Source organism: Telmatherina bonti, assembly GCF_933228915.1.
Source record: "Telmatherina bonti genome assembly, chromosome: 7".
Taxonomy (NCBI): Eukaryota; Metazoa; Chordata; class Actinopteri; order Atheriniformes; family Telmatherinidae; genus Telmatherina; species Telmatherina bonti.
In genome coordinates, this window is record NC_136625.1 from 27,363,222 (window position 1) to 27,380,143 (window position 16,922).

The 16,922-nt window shown below is 39.0% G+C and overlaps 1 protein-coding gene across 2 annotated transcripts; it reads left to right on the top strand.

Moving 5' to 3' along the window:
- Window positions 1-6: 6 nt before the first annotated feature.
- On the top strand, window positions 7-15,170 carry klhl20 (kelch-like family member 20). 2 transcript variants are annotated; one of them, XR_013771389.1, is made up of 14 exons: window positions 7-120; window positions 1,649-1,712; window positions 4,865-5,122; window positions 5,237-5,345; window positions 6,303-6,509; window positions 7,862-8,020; window positions 8,363-8,457; window positions 8,628-8,743; window positions 8,891-9,074; window positions 9,206-9,349; window positions 9,464-9,597; window positions 9,722-9,910; window positions 10,706-10,812; window positions 12,141-15,170. XR_013771389.1 is itself a non-coding variant. In XM_079244053.1 (14 exons), exons 2-14 carry the CDS (start codon window positions 1,690-1,692, stop codon window positions 12,223-12,225), a joined length of 1,830 nt encoding a protein of 609 aa, XP_079100179.1. In that variant the 5' UTR covers window positions 7-120; window positions 1,649-1,689; the 3' UTR covers window positions 12,226-15,170. The 2 variants fall into 2 exon arrangements, 1 of the variants encoding a protein (XP_079100179.1); XM_079244053.1 differs by having other exon boundaries at window positions 9,702-9,910.
- Window positions 15,171-16,922: the final 1,752 nt, after the last annotated feature.

Here is a 16,922-nt window from a genome sequence, read left to right on the forward strand (position 1 = left end):
GCTTGGCGTTTGGCATGCGCGTACAGCCGAGGGAGAAAAGCCCCAACGTCTCTCAAAGGTTGAAAACGAACCACCAGCAACCAGGGCTACTTTCCTCTGTCGTTGGGATGGAAATATATGGTAAAACTTTGTTTCCAACGCGTCTACTTCTGTTTTAGTAGCGTACTTGTCAGTTCTCACTCAGCGCTTGGACTTTAATGTTGACTGAACTGATGCTAGCATACAATCTAACCAAACTCATGTCTGAGCAGAGGCTTAAATTAAAGCATAAACCGACACAGACTGTCTGAACATGTAGACTAATGCCTGGATGTCTTCCTTTATTGCAATTAAATTTTCTTAACACTTTCACGGTAACAGTATTCGGCGGTGAGCTCCCCCATCACAGTGCTAGCTCTCGCGCTTGGCACTCCCTGGTAGGCTGGAGAAGTTAACTAACGTCAGTGAGCTAGTGTTACCTCGTTGACATGAGTTCTCTACAAGGAAAACATGGATTTAGGTAAAAGCATAGGTTTCTGTCATAGCTTTGATAAAACATTTCCCCATTAGGGTACAAGAAGCTGTGATACTTAGCACGCTTACGACGCATCCCAATCTCAAGACGCTAACAACCAAGAGTTAGCCTGTTTTAGCTAAGTTAGCTGTAGGCGAAGATCAGTAGAAACGCAAATCAACAAGGGTTGTAACTAACTAAATTTATATGCTCGATAGTTGATATTTTAGCACATAGCACAGCGGTAAAATGAGCTCACATGCAGCTGTTCTTTGCAATAGCATGCGTTTTGTTTCCCCATCTCATTGATTGATTGATGACTGCCTTATTGTACTACAGCTACAGTTTCTGTTTATTCACAACCATCAAGCTGATCACTGAATCAAATTCTAGGTTGTATTACTTAAAAATTCCTGTCCTTTGTAATTAAATTGTATAAGAGAACTGCAAGTAATTTATGTACAATGATAATTTTGCCTAACTGCATGTTTCAGAAATGTTTCATTTGTTATTTTGGGATCTCTGGTTTTATGGAGGGTCGTGGACTTCATCTGAAGTCATATGAATGGAAGGTGTCGGAGTTGCATGCTCATGAATACAAAAACTCAAAGGGGTTTCTCAACAGAACACCTCAGTTAATCACTAAATAAGGCTTTGTTTACCTCATCTGTCAGTGGTTTTAATGTTCTGACTGATCCCAATTTATGCTGTGTATATTAGGTCAGAGAAGTTTATATCTGAACTAAAGGTTGGCATCAGGCTGTAGTTGGGTTTTCTTTTATGGTAATGGATTTTATTAATGAAGAAACCATACTGATGAATTCCTTTCAGAATGACACAATGATGGCCAAATAAAGCTTCCAGATAACCACTGAGATTGTGCAGCATGGTTTTGACAAAGGCAGAGTTTATTGCTGTGCATGCTCTGTCTCACTGAAAGAAATTGCCACAAATTACTTTAGGCAGATACCAGAAAAGCTTGGCTCAATTACAATAATTAAAATAAAGGGAAAACTTCAACAATATGGCTTGGCCTCGAAAAACAATATTGGAGGAGAACTGGTGAACTGGTTACTGCTGAAAATATGAAACTCTTCTTACGCTTATAAGAGGATGGAATGAAAAAAGGGTGATTTTGTTTTGTTGTCTTTGTAGGTTAACTTGAAGGTGTTGGACCAAACGTTGTTCTTCAGTTCATGGACGCGAAACCAATGCGCAGGTAAGTATGGTATTAAATTTGAACCACTTGCATTTCAGATGTTTCCAGTAAAGCACACCAGTAATGGCGCTAATTATGGCGTGGACAACCACAGAGTCCTTGTTTGTACGCTGGTTTTATTTAGTCAGTAAGGAAATCTGATCAATTCATCTCAAGAAGACCTAGTTTGACTGTACATTGTGTTTAAAAGTAGGGTGTAAATGCTTTTTATAGGTGCTACAATTAGTTTTGTATCTGTATATGAAGCAACACTTCCATGCTTTACACAAATGTAAGTTGCATAATATCGAGCAAAGGCCAAACTATTCCATAAGGTAATGAAAGGAGTTGAGAATCGGCACCACCCAGGTCTGCTTTCAAGACTGACAATTCAGTCCTACAGTGTAGTTGATCTAGATTAAAGGCTTTTCACAGGCATGTTCTACCCAGAATTCTCTCCTAACCTCAGGAAGACTGACCTTTGCTCTGCTGCTTTACACAATGTATATATTTAAGTTTGTGGTCCCTTTCAGCCTGTCAGGGTTAATGTCTTGGATGTGTTGGGTTGGAAAATGGTTCAGGGCAAGGCTGAATGAACACACCCAGATTCTAAAAATAGAGTAGGGCCTTCACAATAGCTCAGAATGAATAATTCTGAATGTAAATAATCCATAATAATCTGCTTGTATCAGAATAAAAGTATCCTCCTTTGAGTTTACATAGAGTAATTCTGAATTGAGATTTGCGTTGAAAACACGTTTAGTTAATTCTGCTTTAGATCTGAGGGTCGGAAGAACTCTGATTGGACATGACATACATGCATATACTGGAAATAAACAAACTCCCCTTCCTGCCTCTCGTCTACAACATGGAAAACCATGCACCAGTTTTGCTTCAATTTTGATTATGTTTTTGAAGTACCAGCTTGACACGAGCATACTATTTCACTTTTTTGAGCAGCTGAAGAGAAGGAAGACAAAGTACCTGAGTTGGGAGGCAGAAGGTTGTGCATGTGCATCATCACTACAGGACTAGGTCGCGATGGGGAAGGCATAATACACAGAATGACTAGAATAAACTTAGAGCGAAATGAACATTTACATGACAGAGGAATGAATCAGTTCAGATTTAAAATGAGAATAAACCAGCCACATACTAAATTAGGTTTAATTCCAAATGGTCTTTTTCATACAGAATTAGGTGTTTACACAGTCAGTTTTAATTTGTTAAAAGCAGAATTAAAGAGAAATTAAAACTCCCATGTAAACATTCTAAATGAGTAGAAACATCAAATCTGGGTCTTTTTTAACCAAAATAAAATAAAAAATAGAAAAGTTGTCTGATTTCCAATGTGCATCTGGTTGAGGTAGATGTTAAAGCAACCTTGAAAAAGGCATGGAAACAGATTGGCTGGTTGAAATAATCTTTTTACACAATTTGGAACAGGTCCTCTGCAGCATTTGTGCTTGTTGTAATTATAAAATAACATGAAGTTATTTTTAGTTATACAAAAAGAAACAGAAAAGTGGCCATAAAGTAGTCTTAAAGTCTGATTTTTATCTGGCTGTTTATCAATGACTGTTTTCATTGAAGGGCAGTCTGTATTTCCTTTATTTAGTGGCCAACTAAACAACAATAAAAGTGTGAAAAAATAAAGATTTACTTATTGCTATTGACCAATCAGCAATAACCACATTTCCATCACGCAGAATTTGGCAGTAAATAAAGAAAAAAATCAGTTTCCCTTTTTTTTACCTTCACATGAATCACATTGTTTTGGAAGATGAATTGAATTTATAAGATGAATTGATTCTATGATTTGCTATAGCTCCAATCATATCAACAAACAAAAATCAGAGTAAATGCATACAAGTTCCATGTCATACATCAGTTTGTGTGATAAGAGAAGAATCTAGAGAAGAACCCAGCATTGTTTGTGGAATAAAGTTCCACACGCAGACCAGGTCTTTGATATAAATCTCAGATTTTCTAAGTTCTTGTTTTGTTAATACCCACTTTGTCAGCACACCCTCAGTTTCTAATGCAGGGGTGTCCCTTGGTATCGCAGCTGAGTTGTCGCAGTCTGCCAGGCATGGAAAAGGTTAACTGAAGTTGTCTTGGGTTACATTGCATCACACTTTTTCTAATGATGTAATCTGTATGGATATTTACGCACCTCATTTAAACCCAACAGAATTTTATTGCAGAGATTTTCACACTCGAACCAAGTTAAGAACTCTAGATGAGTGAATTATGAGAAAACTAGTGTAAGTGTGAGGCCCACCCATGATGAAGATGACACATGCTGAGACAGATGTGTTCAAATGTGAAGTACTGTGAACATGACCTGAAGTCAGTCTCTGTGCCAAAGTGTTCCTGTGTCCACACGGGATACATTTACACTGACTGCTACACATATAGGGGTAGTGACCCCCTACTATATTTGTCTGGGCTGGTGGCCACAGAGTAGACTGTCCTGTCCATCTTTGTGGAATAGCAGTACGTTAATATAATAAGTCTATATAAAGTAGATGAATACATTTTAAAAACTATTTACATTTTTTTTTTCTTTTTTTTTTTTTAATACCAGTGATGACTGAACTACCAGTTTAGAGGCATTTCCCAGTTACATAATGCGGTGGCTCTGGTTGAACTCAACAGAAAGGAGGCTTTTTTCCATTAGGCTCAATTGGTCCACTGTAGCACAGTGGTGCTCTGCCAAACCTAATGATATGCATATCCAGCATAGTCCCAAAGGAGGGTTTAGCTGTGCAAAGCTGCACTGCTGAGGTATCAGGGCCAAATCTCAGCATTCTTCTTCTCTTGGTGAAATCTGTGCAGTCTCTCACTTCGATGCTTTTCTTCTACCCGAGTTTCAGCGGTTTGGGGTTTAATTTCGGTCTTTTTCCCCATCCACTTAACATGTTTGGCTTTATTAAGTTTTTCCTGCCTTTATGATTTCCTGCTTTGCTTCTTCATGCTCTCAGCCTCAAGGCGGCTCTTTACGCTACTGCTGTTATATAAAATGAAAATTGGCTTCTGTAGAGCCATGAAGCATAACATTCTCTAAAAGTTTGGGCTAAATCTGATACTGCTTAACACACTTAACTGATTGGATTGCCAAGTTCACATACACTGCATGCACAAATTCACTTATTGGTTATTGTGTTAAGGGCCACCAGCGCACGTCAGGACGCCACTGGAATGGACATCACCAGCCGCTGTACTCTGGGGGACCCCAACAAGCTCCCTGAAGGGGTCCCCCAGCCAGCACGCATGCCCTACGTCTCAGACAAGCATCCACGACAGACCCTGGAGGTGATCAACCTGCTGAGAAAACACCGGGAGCTTTGTGATGTAGTGCTGGTGGTGGGCGCCAAGAAGATTTATGCCCATCGTGTGATCCTGTCTGCCTGTAGCCCTTACTTCAGGTATGAAAAGACTAAGATTAACTTAGTTTTCTTAATGTCAGGGTTTATTATTGATGAGCTATGCAGAAAAATTGCTATACTAATGCTGTGTCTATATTTTAATGTTCTCTTCAGGGCAATGTTTACTGGGGAGCTGGCAGAAAGCAGGCAAACTGAAGTAGTTATCCGTGACATTGATGAGAGAGCCATGGAGCTGCTCATTGACTTTGCATACACCTCACAGGTAGGAATGGTTGCATCCTACATAAACATACTACATAAACATGCACCAAAGCTAAAAAAAAAAAAAAAAATAGCTTGATATTTTCTAACTGCAGCATGTGTAAAGCTGGATAAGCACAGAAGAGAGACATAACTCTTCTGTTTGTGTTTATTATATTACATTGATTTTGAATTTTATCCAAAGCAACTTAGAAGTGAAGAGTGTAAATGATGACAGTGATGATTGTGCAGATTGAATTAGTCCTTTTTTTTTTTTTTTTTCTTTTTCTTCCCCTAAGAGTTGAAATGCCTGCTGGCGTGTATCATTAGAAGTAGCGTTGTTCAGCAGAGTGCTTCCATTAGCTAAACATGCTCATCATGTACATCAGTTGTGTTGACACTTGGTGAGCCATCTGAACAAATGAGATGTACTGTCGTGTGCAGGATTTTCAAGCTACTGAATGGAAGAAGGAAGTATGTGAGGGTGTGAAGTCGTAGAGTTGTTTACACCCTGACATGATGTTTGTCTTTCACCAGTCGATGCGCTGCAGTGTTTCCGAGTCTTCATATGTAGGTGACACTACCTGCTTCTTATGAAGTAGTACCAAAAAAGAAGCGTATTAGAAAAAAGAGTTGGCTTCACAGTGGTGTAGTGGTTTTGACTGCAGCCTCATTGGTTAATGCAGAACATCTGTTTCCGCCACAACTTTTAGTCCACTTCCTGCATTTGCCTCACTTGAACTATCTTTCTAAGCGGATCTTTGCTTCTTTGTTGTGCATCTCGCTTTATTTGCACATTCACACTTCCCAATATGGACCAGACTTTCCAAGCAAGCTAACTAGGTTTTTGAGGCTGGTATGAATCCGCCATAGTTGCAATACATGCTCAGTTTGAAAAGTTGCTCCTTAACTGTGGTGGTTTTATGTTGACAACATAAAAAAAAAAATTGTGCATATCTCTAATGTTGTGATCCCACAGGTAACTGTAGAGGAAGGGAACGTTCAGACTTTGCTTCCAGCAGCCTGCCTTCTCCAGCTGGCAGAGATCCAGGAGGCCTGCTGTGAGTTTCTCAAGAGGCAACTGGATCCATCCAACTGTCTGGGCATCAGGGCCTTCGCTGACACACACTCCTGCCGAGAACTGCTGCGCATTGCAGACAAGTTCACACAGCACAATTTTCAGGAGGTAAAAACATGGGTACAAATAAAAGGGTTAGGCTTTGTTCTTTTTACATGTATAAGCAGTGCAAGCACACTTTTGCTTATTTTTTCACACAATGCAAATGTATGATACATTTTGTATAAAAGCTACTGTTCAAAAAAGTCAACTTGCTTCCTGCAAATGTGTGACTTATTAAAAGCACACGTCTCTCTCTAGATAGGGTTGATATCATTCTGAGAAAACAAGCTGTGTCACATTGACAAAAGTTTGCATAGCTTGAGAGCACATTGGTTTCCTGAAATTATGTGAGAATAGGTTCTTAATCAAATAGCTGATCAAATATACTGTTGGCTGTTAATGCCTGTTTATTTGGGTTTTGCTGTTTTTTTTTTTTTTTAAATTAGATGCATTTTTTCAGACATTAATAGAGCTTGAGTTTACAATATAAATGTCTGTTTAATATTTGATTTAATCATCCTGTAAAATCCATTAAAAAAAAAAGTTGCTTTTTGGGGTTAAACTTGTTATGTGATTAAAATGTGGTTAGTAGAGATTAATCAAGAAAGCCTGTAATTAATAACTTTTTTTAACCCCAGTTACACACATACACAAATAAATTTCTGTGGCAAATATGTCATGCAGACATGTTTCATAGATATTCCATAGATGTCAAAATACTTTGATTTACTTGCTTTTAATGCAGAAGAAGCTGGTCCAGACACACTTCTTTTGCTTTTACATGCTTCTGTGCTTCTTCTATATTCCCTTATTGATTAATGTGTATGAAAAGATTAGACATCTCTGAAACTATTCAACATCTTTCATGTTGGCGTTTATTGTTAATATCGATCACAACAGTTGTGATAGACTGCAGTCACATTCAAAATAATTCAACATATTTATTGGTCTTACCACGACAGGACATTGTCCTTTCTACAAACGTAATTTGGACTGTAATTATACAGATAAAATGAATATTATGGAAATATTTAGTATATACTCTCAACAGTACTTGAGTTTTATTGCATCACCAAGCCAATATCTTGGCTATGAAATCAGAATAAAGTGTAAATTATAACCTATATGTGCATCCTGTGTGCTTAAAATGTCCATTTAGTTTTGTTCTGTACCAAGAGGTTGCTGGTAATCCAGTAGAATATTTTATCACCATATGTTTGTAATAAACAGGTTAATCTTTTCAAAAATGAGAAGTTGAAATATAAAGTCATTTATATCAAGAATGAAAGCTTTATTCTTCAACTTTGTTAAAAGCCACATAAAGCTTGTTTTAATCATTACAAACTTTTATTATGAAAACTGTTTTGAACTTTGGGTCTTTGGGAAAAAAAATGGCTTCTGTTGTGATTGTGTTCTAGGTCATGGAAAGTGAAGAGTTCATGCTGCTGCCTGCCAACCAGCTCATTGACATCATCTCCAGTGATGAGCTTAACGTACGGAGTGAGGAGCAGGTTTTCAATGCTGTAATGGCCTGGGTGAAATACAGCATTCAGGAGCGCAGACCCCAGCTACCCCAGGTTTGTTGAAGGGAACGGGAACTATAACATTGAAAGCTTGTAAATTTCCCCGTGTATTGACATTCACACACCTCATTACACAAAATGGACTGTTCTGATATTGTCCTGCAATGTATAAATCAGAAATGTCTGGAAGGTTTATCAGTCCTCATGTTGCAGACTATAGATTCTGCTGCCATTACTATTTGTTTCATTTCGACTAAAATTTGTTCATTATAAACCTTTGAATTTTATTGTTATTCTTGCCGCTGTTTTCACTGTTTTATTATAGAGTGACGTAGGATACTTTGAGCTGTTTATGCATTGCATGTCTATTCTGACTGGAGGTTGTGTGCTCTGCAGGTCCTGCAGCATGTCCGCTTGCCTTTACTGAGTCCCAAGTTCCTGGTTGGTACTGTAGGTTCAGATCCTCTCATCAAAAGTGATGAAGAGTGCAGGTGGGTTATATTCTTTAAAGCAGAAGCTGTCAGCCATTTTCTGTGTTTTTCAACTCTTTTTACTTTCTCTTTTCAATCTACAAAACATAGTTGAAGGCAAAAGACCAGATGCAGGGTGATTAAAAATGGATATGGTTGATATTGTATTTTTTTTTTTTTTCTGTTGTTAGAGACCTGGTAGACGAGGCTAAGAATTACCTGCTGCTACCACAAGAGAGGCCGCTGATGCAAGGTCCGAGAACCCGGCCGAGGAAACCCATCCGGTGTGGGGAGGTTCTTTTCGCAGGTCCGTGCCCTCAGAAAATTAAAGTCCCTGTGTGGGATATAGTATTTTGTGTATAGAGCTCTACTGCTGAGTCAGATTATGATGGATGTTTTTTATGCCCCCCCGCACATGTAACTGTTTTTTTTTTCTTTTGGGCTTCCTGTGTAGTTGGTGGTTGGTGCAGCGGAGATGCCATTTCCAGCGTGGAGCGATACGATCCACAGACCAATGAATGGCGGATGGTTGCGTCGATGAGTAAGAGGCGATGCGGGGTTGGGGTTAGCGTGTTGGACGACTTATTGTACGCTGTGGGAGGCCACGACGGTTCGTCTTACCTGAACTCCGTGGAAAGGTTGTAGTTGGAGCTGAGGCTTTCTTTTCAAACATCACTCTCCATCAGACATGTCCTGAATAAATCACATGCATTTCTGAAGGTTAAAAGTATTGTCTGAATGTGCAATTAAATGGCTTTTGTTTGTCCAGATATGATCCTAAAACCAACCAGTGGAGCAGTGATGTGGCCCCCACCAGTACTTGTCGTACCAGTGTTGGTGTTGCTGTGCTTGGTGGATATCTGTACGCTGTCGGAGGGCAGGATGGGGTTTCCTGTCTCAACATTGTTGAAAGGTATCGCTCAGAATTCTGGCACACATGATGAAAACAAGCAAACAAAATCATGAGGCTGCTACTGTTGGCTAAGCTGTTTTATTTTAATCATGGTTCTGTGAAATGTGTTTCCAGGTATGATCCTAAAGAGAACAAATGGACTCGTGTGGCCTCCATGAGCACCAGGCGACTGGGTGTAGCTGTCGCTGTGCTGGGAGGATTTCTTTATGCTGTCGGAGGATCTGATGGGACATCACCATTAAATACAGGTATAATAACTGGATAACAAAAGTTATGGGAACATTATTGAGAAGAGAGATGCTGAAAACTTGTATATTGTATACTTGTATGTATATTTTTTTCTCTTTCAAAGTGGAACGCTACAACCCCCAGGAAAACCGCTGGCACACCGTGTCTCCCATGGGAACCAGGAGAAAACATCTCGGCTGTGCAGTCTACCAGGACATGATCTACTCTGTTGGAGGGAGAGACGACACCACAGAGCTGAGCAGTGCAGAGCGATACAACCCCAGGACCAACCAGTGGTCTCCTGTAGTGGCCATGACGTCCAGACGAAGTGGGGTGAGTGTGTGTCTGTGTAGGATTTGAGTTACACTACATTTAACTAAGGATTAAACAACTTGGACCTGTGCATTGCATGGTTTTAATGCACTTCGTGCTGCGCGTCAGGGTGTTCTAGACTCCATGTTGTGCATTAAATACTGTAATACCGGCCCCTAAGTTGGTTAATCTGCTATTACCAAGATTCCACATAGTGAATATTTAATACCAAGTATTTGTTCTTTTTTTTTTATTCATAAAACTTGCTAACTATTTTATGTCGGCCTCAATGTACTTTTTATGCTAAACAAGTGTGAGGTGAAATAAATGCGTAGTTATCATATTTGACAACACACTTCTCTTATGTACCTGTCAAATGTCAGCTGGTCTGAACCAGCTTATTAATGTGAACTACGTGTGCATATAAGCAGTAATAATGTTGGCATTAGCACTGTTACTGACTCTGACAGGGGTAGGCAACTCCAGTCCTCTAGTGCCGCAGTCCTGCAAATGTTAGGACTTTCCCTGCTGCAACACACCTGATTCAAATAGTGGGTAATTAGCAGACTTGTGCAGAGTTTGATGTCAAGCTCTGCACTTAATAGGTCTGATGTGTGCAGCAGAGAAACTCCTATCATTTGCAGGACTGCGGCACTCGAGGACTGGAGTTGCCCACCCCTGTTCTGTGATATGACTTCTTATATGTAATAATGTTTAACTGCATATTGGTATGATATACATTAGAGTTGCTGTGCTTCTCCAAAGTGACCTCTTCTGTGTTGTAAGGCAGAAGGGTAACTGGATTTGTCTCTGTAGGTGGGCTTGGCTGTAGTGAATGGTCAGCTGATGGCAGTAGGAGGCTTTGATGGGACAACATATCTAAAAACTATAGAAGTTTACGACCCAGACGCTAACACTTGGAGGTAAGATTGACTCTTATTAGATTAGTTTATATTTCCATCTTGTCACCAATACAGTTATGATACAAATACATAAAGAGACAGTATGTCACTAGTGCAGCGTAATTCTAGAGCTAAAATCTCTATCAGTCAGCTCACCCCAAATTCTCTGCACATGCAGTCCTTGAATTCTTGCCTCAGTTCTGCCTGTTTTCTCGTTTGTCCTGGTTCAAGTGGCAATGTCAGAGAAAAACGACGAGTTCGAGACAATTAGGCAGAGAAAGACCATACAAATACTTTATCAGAATCAGAATAATGCGGCATGACTCTTGTCCACATGGCAAAGGAAGGAAGCAGATTGATCACTTAAGATATCGATACATAAGGGTCTTAGTGTAGGTGTCCCTCTGTTTCAGTTTAAATATTTTCTTGCATATGTGGCTTCGAAGATTCACTCAAACAGAACATCTTCTCATGAGGGCTGTGACGATATGCTTTTGTCCCGATTCGATTCCGATCTTTTGAGTGCCGATTTGATTTAAATTGCGATTCTCACAATTACTTGACATTTCTGATTTTTGTGGACTTAAAAACAAAACAAATGTACAAACTTTTTTTTACTAGTTTTTTTTTGTTTTTTATTTCAATTAGAAAAACAACAACACAGTACTCATTTATTGAAAAAAAAAAAAATCAATTTTAATTTCACATTAGCTGTTGTTTTTTTGTATTTATAATAAAAAGACTCATCTCTTTCTGGATAATTTTTTTAATCTATAGAAACACGTGCGATTTTGCTTTCATTTATCTGAGTGGAGGAGGACTTTTCTCAGTCTCTGCCCAAGTCCAGACTTTGGTGTCATCAAACCTTTGGACCCTTTAACAGTCTATGAATCAAAACCCGTTTATTTGAGGGAATGTTTGTAACGTATCTAATAGAACTCTCATACCTTACCATCTGGTTTACACACAGTTAGTTAATGGTGATTGAAGCTGAATGTTATGTACACTACTGCACTTGGATGACTATGGACATTTTTCACACTCATTTATGCACTATGAGTTCCCAAAGTATAAAGCCAACCCAAAAAAAATGATCCCTCGCATTATGCAGTGGCCTACGGATATCACCTCTTTGCAAATTTCCATAAAGAGCTAGTACTCAAAAACTGTGCTGCAATCTTCAAATGACAATTTTAAGTTTAGTTTTATTTAACTTTTGTTGTCCTTTGATGATATAATTGGATTATTTCATTTCTTTATTTGCATGTTTTTATCTGTTGATACTTTTAAGCATGTTTTTTGTTTGCACCTTTCTGTCCTCATCATTTTATCTTTTGTCCTTTCTCCAGGTTGTATGGTGGAATGAACTACCGCCGGTTAGGTGGAGGGGTAGGCGTCATTAAAATGACTCACTGTGAATCCCACATATGGTAACGCCACCTCCTACCTCTCCCTGCACTCACACCCTTTCACTTCCCATCATGTGGCAACGGATCCTTCGCTTTACAGATTTTCACGCCTCCAAAAGGAATCATGTGATGCAAAGCATGGAGGAGAGTTAACTGTGGAGGTGGGGAAGGGGTTAGGAGGCAATCCATGATAGGACAAACGTTTGAACACAAGTTCATCCATTAACTTTACTGTCTTTGTGCCGACAAATCGTGATCACCATGAAGTGCACCAAGAGCGGGACTTGACAAACTTTTGTATAGCTTCCATTTAGGAGCGATCAGTCCTTCTGGCAGTGAACTTGATGCTCTCGCCCACCAAATACTTCAGTTTGGATTTGAATCGGCACGTGTGACGACGACCACGTCACCATGATAACGACTGCTCCTGAACAAGACATCTTAGGAAGTCAAAAAACATTGGATTGCAGGAAGAAGCTTACTTTCAGCTACCATGGCATTTCGTGCCAGCCACCAGGAAACACAGCGGTGAATATTGACTATCAGAGGAATCTCTGTCTCAGACAGCCCATCTCAGCTCTGGCTGTTACCCATTAAGACCCAGTGCAGCATTTGCATCCACCAGTCTCCATGTTAAGAGAGCATCTCTGGGTGAAGAAACAGAGCCTTGTGCCTAGCATTTAACAGCTAAAACATTCAAGCAGTTTCCTCTTTGCATGGACATCCCAGTGTTCATTGCAGCAAATTAGGATTCATTTCACCAAAAGCTACCGGGGAGGATTGTTTGCAGGACAATGATGAGCTAGCGAATGAGACTGTAGCTGATACTTTGGAACTTTTTAAGAATTTACTTGAGATGGTGAAGCTGGAGAAATGTACTTTACTTTTCACAGAAAACAAAAGCATCCAGTCAGGTCGCTGCTTTAATGCTGGCTCCACTGCTGAATCATCAAGGCAGAAGTGTGCTTCAGACTTGTGTGATAGCTGTAAAGGGCAACACTAAAAGATGTGTCTGCATCACTACTTAGCCCTCCACTTCAAGTCTTTTTTCTGACTTTGAAAAGGGTTTTTTTCCCCGTTGTTTACTCTTCAAACGTTGTACCCCAGACCCACTTCTTTTGGAAAGGGAGTTTGTCCAGCTGAATCATACAGAGGCTTTAAGTTTATCATTGTGGGGGAGGGGAGGTGTTAATATGTAGCCAGCTTGAAACACAAGTAAGGTATGTATTTATTAACAGGTAAGGCTGGTGGTTTGTTCTTGTTAAAAAACAAACTTGAAGACCAAAAGTAGAAAATGTTATTTTATTAGGAGGAAATGGCGTTATGTTGGGCTGCTTTCAGCAGTGGGATAACTCATTTTTGGTGTCCTAGTGATGTTCATGACAGCAGGAGAGTATGAGTAGCAAATCAAAACAACTAGTTCATATGAAGGGGAGTTTGTGTTACAATGTTCACTTTTCTTTTCTAGTTTTTGGAGAATAGTGAAACGGGGAAATGATGCATACAATTTTTTGACAGCAAGCAACAATAGAGTAACATCACACTTTGCCTGGCAAAAAAATAAAGGACTGTTCATAAGTTCTGTTTATTGCACTACACATAAAAACAAAAGATCTGCTCCATAGTTCAGCCTTTTGTTTGATCCTCTGGATACTTCTGTCAGAAAGGACTGATATCTGTAGCCAAAGGATGCTTCGCTATCGAGCTCCAAGCAGTTCCTGATCTTTTACAACAACTTGCCATTTTGTTACTGAACTGGTAGAGACCTACGCTGGTTCTCCGCTACATTCTTTTCAGCTTGGTGTTGATGCACAAAACTTCAAACGGAATGGCTAAAATTTGATAGCATTAATATAATTTTATTTTCTTTTTAAATTCATCAAGAGAGTACTATGTGCATGGGTACTAGGCATGGATATGGGATTTCCCACAGCCATGTGGCTTTGAGAGTCAGATCTGCTCCCACAGCTCAGCTGAAACAGTACAATGGCACCACCTGCTGGAGAAGGGTTACAGTGCAGCGCTAATCTAAAGAAAGTGGTTCCTAATTTCAGCTCTATGTGAAACAATTTGAGTAGAATATAAAAACTGGTGTAAATGAATCTTTTCAGAGGTTGTTGCACTGTAATTGGAAATGTATTTTAGATTTTTAGCTCTTTTCTTGGGGGTGTTAGTAGTTTTTATATGGACCTTCTTGATAGATGTGAGACTGAAGTCAGTGCTTGGAAATATTAACATTTCAGGCCGTGATGCTGCGCGGAGGTGGTTTAGTTTCCTACATAGAACATATTTGGATTTCTCATATGCAGTTTGTTACAGTTCAGCGCTTTAAATCATTTATGCGACAGGCACACCGCTGAAACCGTCAGATGTTTCTCAGCTGGGTGATTTTTTTTTTTATTTTTATTTTTTTTTTAAACATACTCCCTGAGCAAGAAGGACCGAATATGAATGTCTGTGGTAGTGTTCAGCAATCTGTCAACTTTGAAATTTAGTTAACTTTGGTTCAGAAACCTCACCACTTGAAACCCACCCACACAGTATTGTGTAAGTGGGTTTCAAGGGGCAGGATGCCTCTGATTGTGTTCTTTCTGAATGCAGGGCTTGACTTAAAAAAAAATGAATGTTAATGCTTATTTAAATTTCTGAATCTGAATGTTTGTGAATTTTTTTTTTTTTCCTTCATGTTTTGTTTTTCCAAAGCTGACATTTGAGGAAAGACTTTGCTGCATGTGAACATGTATGTTGGTTGTAACACATGCTTAACAAAAAGTGAAGCTGTCTGGCCAACTGTGTCTGCCTGCTGCTTGAAAACACTCAGCAGAGTGTGTTTGTATTTTCACTGCCAGGAAATCATAAGGAGATTCCATTCAATTTGAGTCTGTATACAGTGTTACTGCATTGATCTTGGGCAGTCCTGTTACTTTCCTAAAGTAATTCTGTCAAATACATATTTACCACAGACTAATAAACCACCCTGTTTTCACTACTTTACACATCTTTTTTTTTTTTCCTTTTTATTTAGAAATAACTAACTCTGTATGGGAAGCTTTACGAAAGCCAGTGTTTGGATTGTTCAAATGGCTTTTAGATCCTCCATAGTTGACATAAACAAAGGAGCATTGCCTCTACAAACCTTCTAGCTGGTTTACAGCTGGTCTTCTGTTAAGTGCCCCCAGCAGTAGAGTTGTATTTAGCTCCTGAACTAAGTGGACTTTCCTTTTATTCAAATTAGGTTCTCATTATGCCGTGACAGTCAGCGTTCAGTCAAATACAGATGTTTCAAGTAGCCTCAGTGCAACCTGTCTAACCCCCCAACCCTAACATGGCTGTATTTGCAGCGTGCGTTTTCAGAAATCAACAAGCCATGTCGTAGCTGTGACCACTTCATTACCACACTCACCAGGACGATAACTTTCTGCTGAAATTTCCCACATCAAATTACAATTTATAAAAATAAACCGAGGCCCACTTTTAAAATGATTTTATTCAGTAACATTATTTTCTTTTATCTTCAAGACATCTTTTCTTTTTGCTTTTTAAACCCACTAATTCTCACATCAGGACACCAGTGGGAGTTCAGGTCGGACAAGATTCAGGGAAAAAAAATGACCGGATCTGTTTATTACAAGAAACTTCTTGACTTAAGTATTCTGACAAGCCATACCGGGAGGAAAAAATAGCAACCGTTTGAGGGTGTTTCAGTAGCACTAGAGGGATCTGGCAACCCGTATACTTCATACCAAAAGAGTAAGGTGGTTTTTTTTAAAAAAAAAAAAAAAAAAAAGGAAAATCCAAACACCTTTTTGCATCATGCCCGGCCTCCTGCTTGCTTTGCCCAGGTCCTGCTGCAGAACATTTCTTTGTCATCTGCAGTAGAGAATCTCCTGCTGAGAAGGGTGAACAACAAATACACACATTATTTCATGCACATCCTCCAGAGGTCCAGTAGCTTGAATGTGAATACGACCTAAGTGTATAAACTCTGCACTTGATTTTAATTAGACTTATATCATCATGAATTATTCTACAAGAAATCTCACTGTCTTGTGACTGATTTCTGAAACATAGTTTAACATGTTGCTTGAAGCTCCGTTTGAGCTCACTTACTGACCTACTTTACTAAATGAACCTACTGGAATTCTTTTGTCAAGCGACCAACATAAGATGTGCCAAATAGAGTTGAATAATAAAAGAACTAATATTGATTTACTGAGGAAACCAGGTTATCCAGAATATTTTTTTTTGTATAAAAAAAAAAAAAAAGTCCAACAAAAAAAAAAAAAAAATCTTTGATTATAAGTTAAGCAATTCTAAGTTGAGGCGCTTATTTCTCTACCCAAAGCTACAGATGTGACAAACTTTAAAACATCAATACTGTCATCAGGTCTGGCATAGACCATAGGAAGCCCACGTTTTAAATTCCTGGTCTGTTCGGCCTGGCTGGAAATGATCATTACCAAAATTTGATTCATTTATTTAAGATTTATATGCAGCAGTTGTACACCTGGTGTCATGGTGGTCTGTGAGTTTTGTTCTATTGCAGTCTTAGTTTCTAGTCTTCTGTTGTTTTTGTGAGTTCTGTTTTATCTTGTTGAATTTTCTTCTTACCCTAAATTGGAACAAGCCGTTAAGAAAATGGATGAATGGATCTTCTTGTGTTCTGTTCACTTTACTTTCTGCTCCCAGGTTATGACACCTGTTTTTTTTTTTTTTATGTTT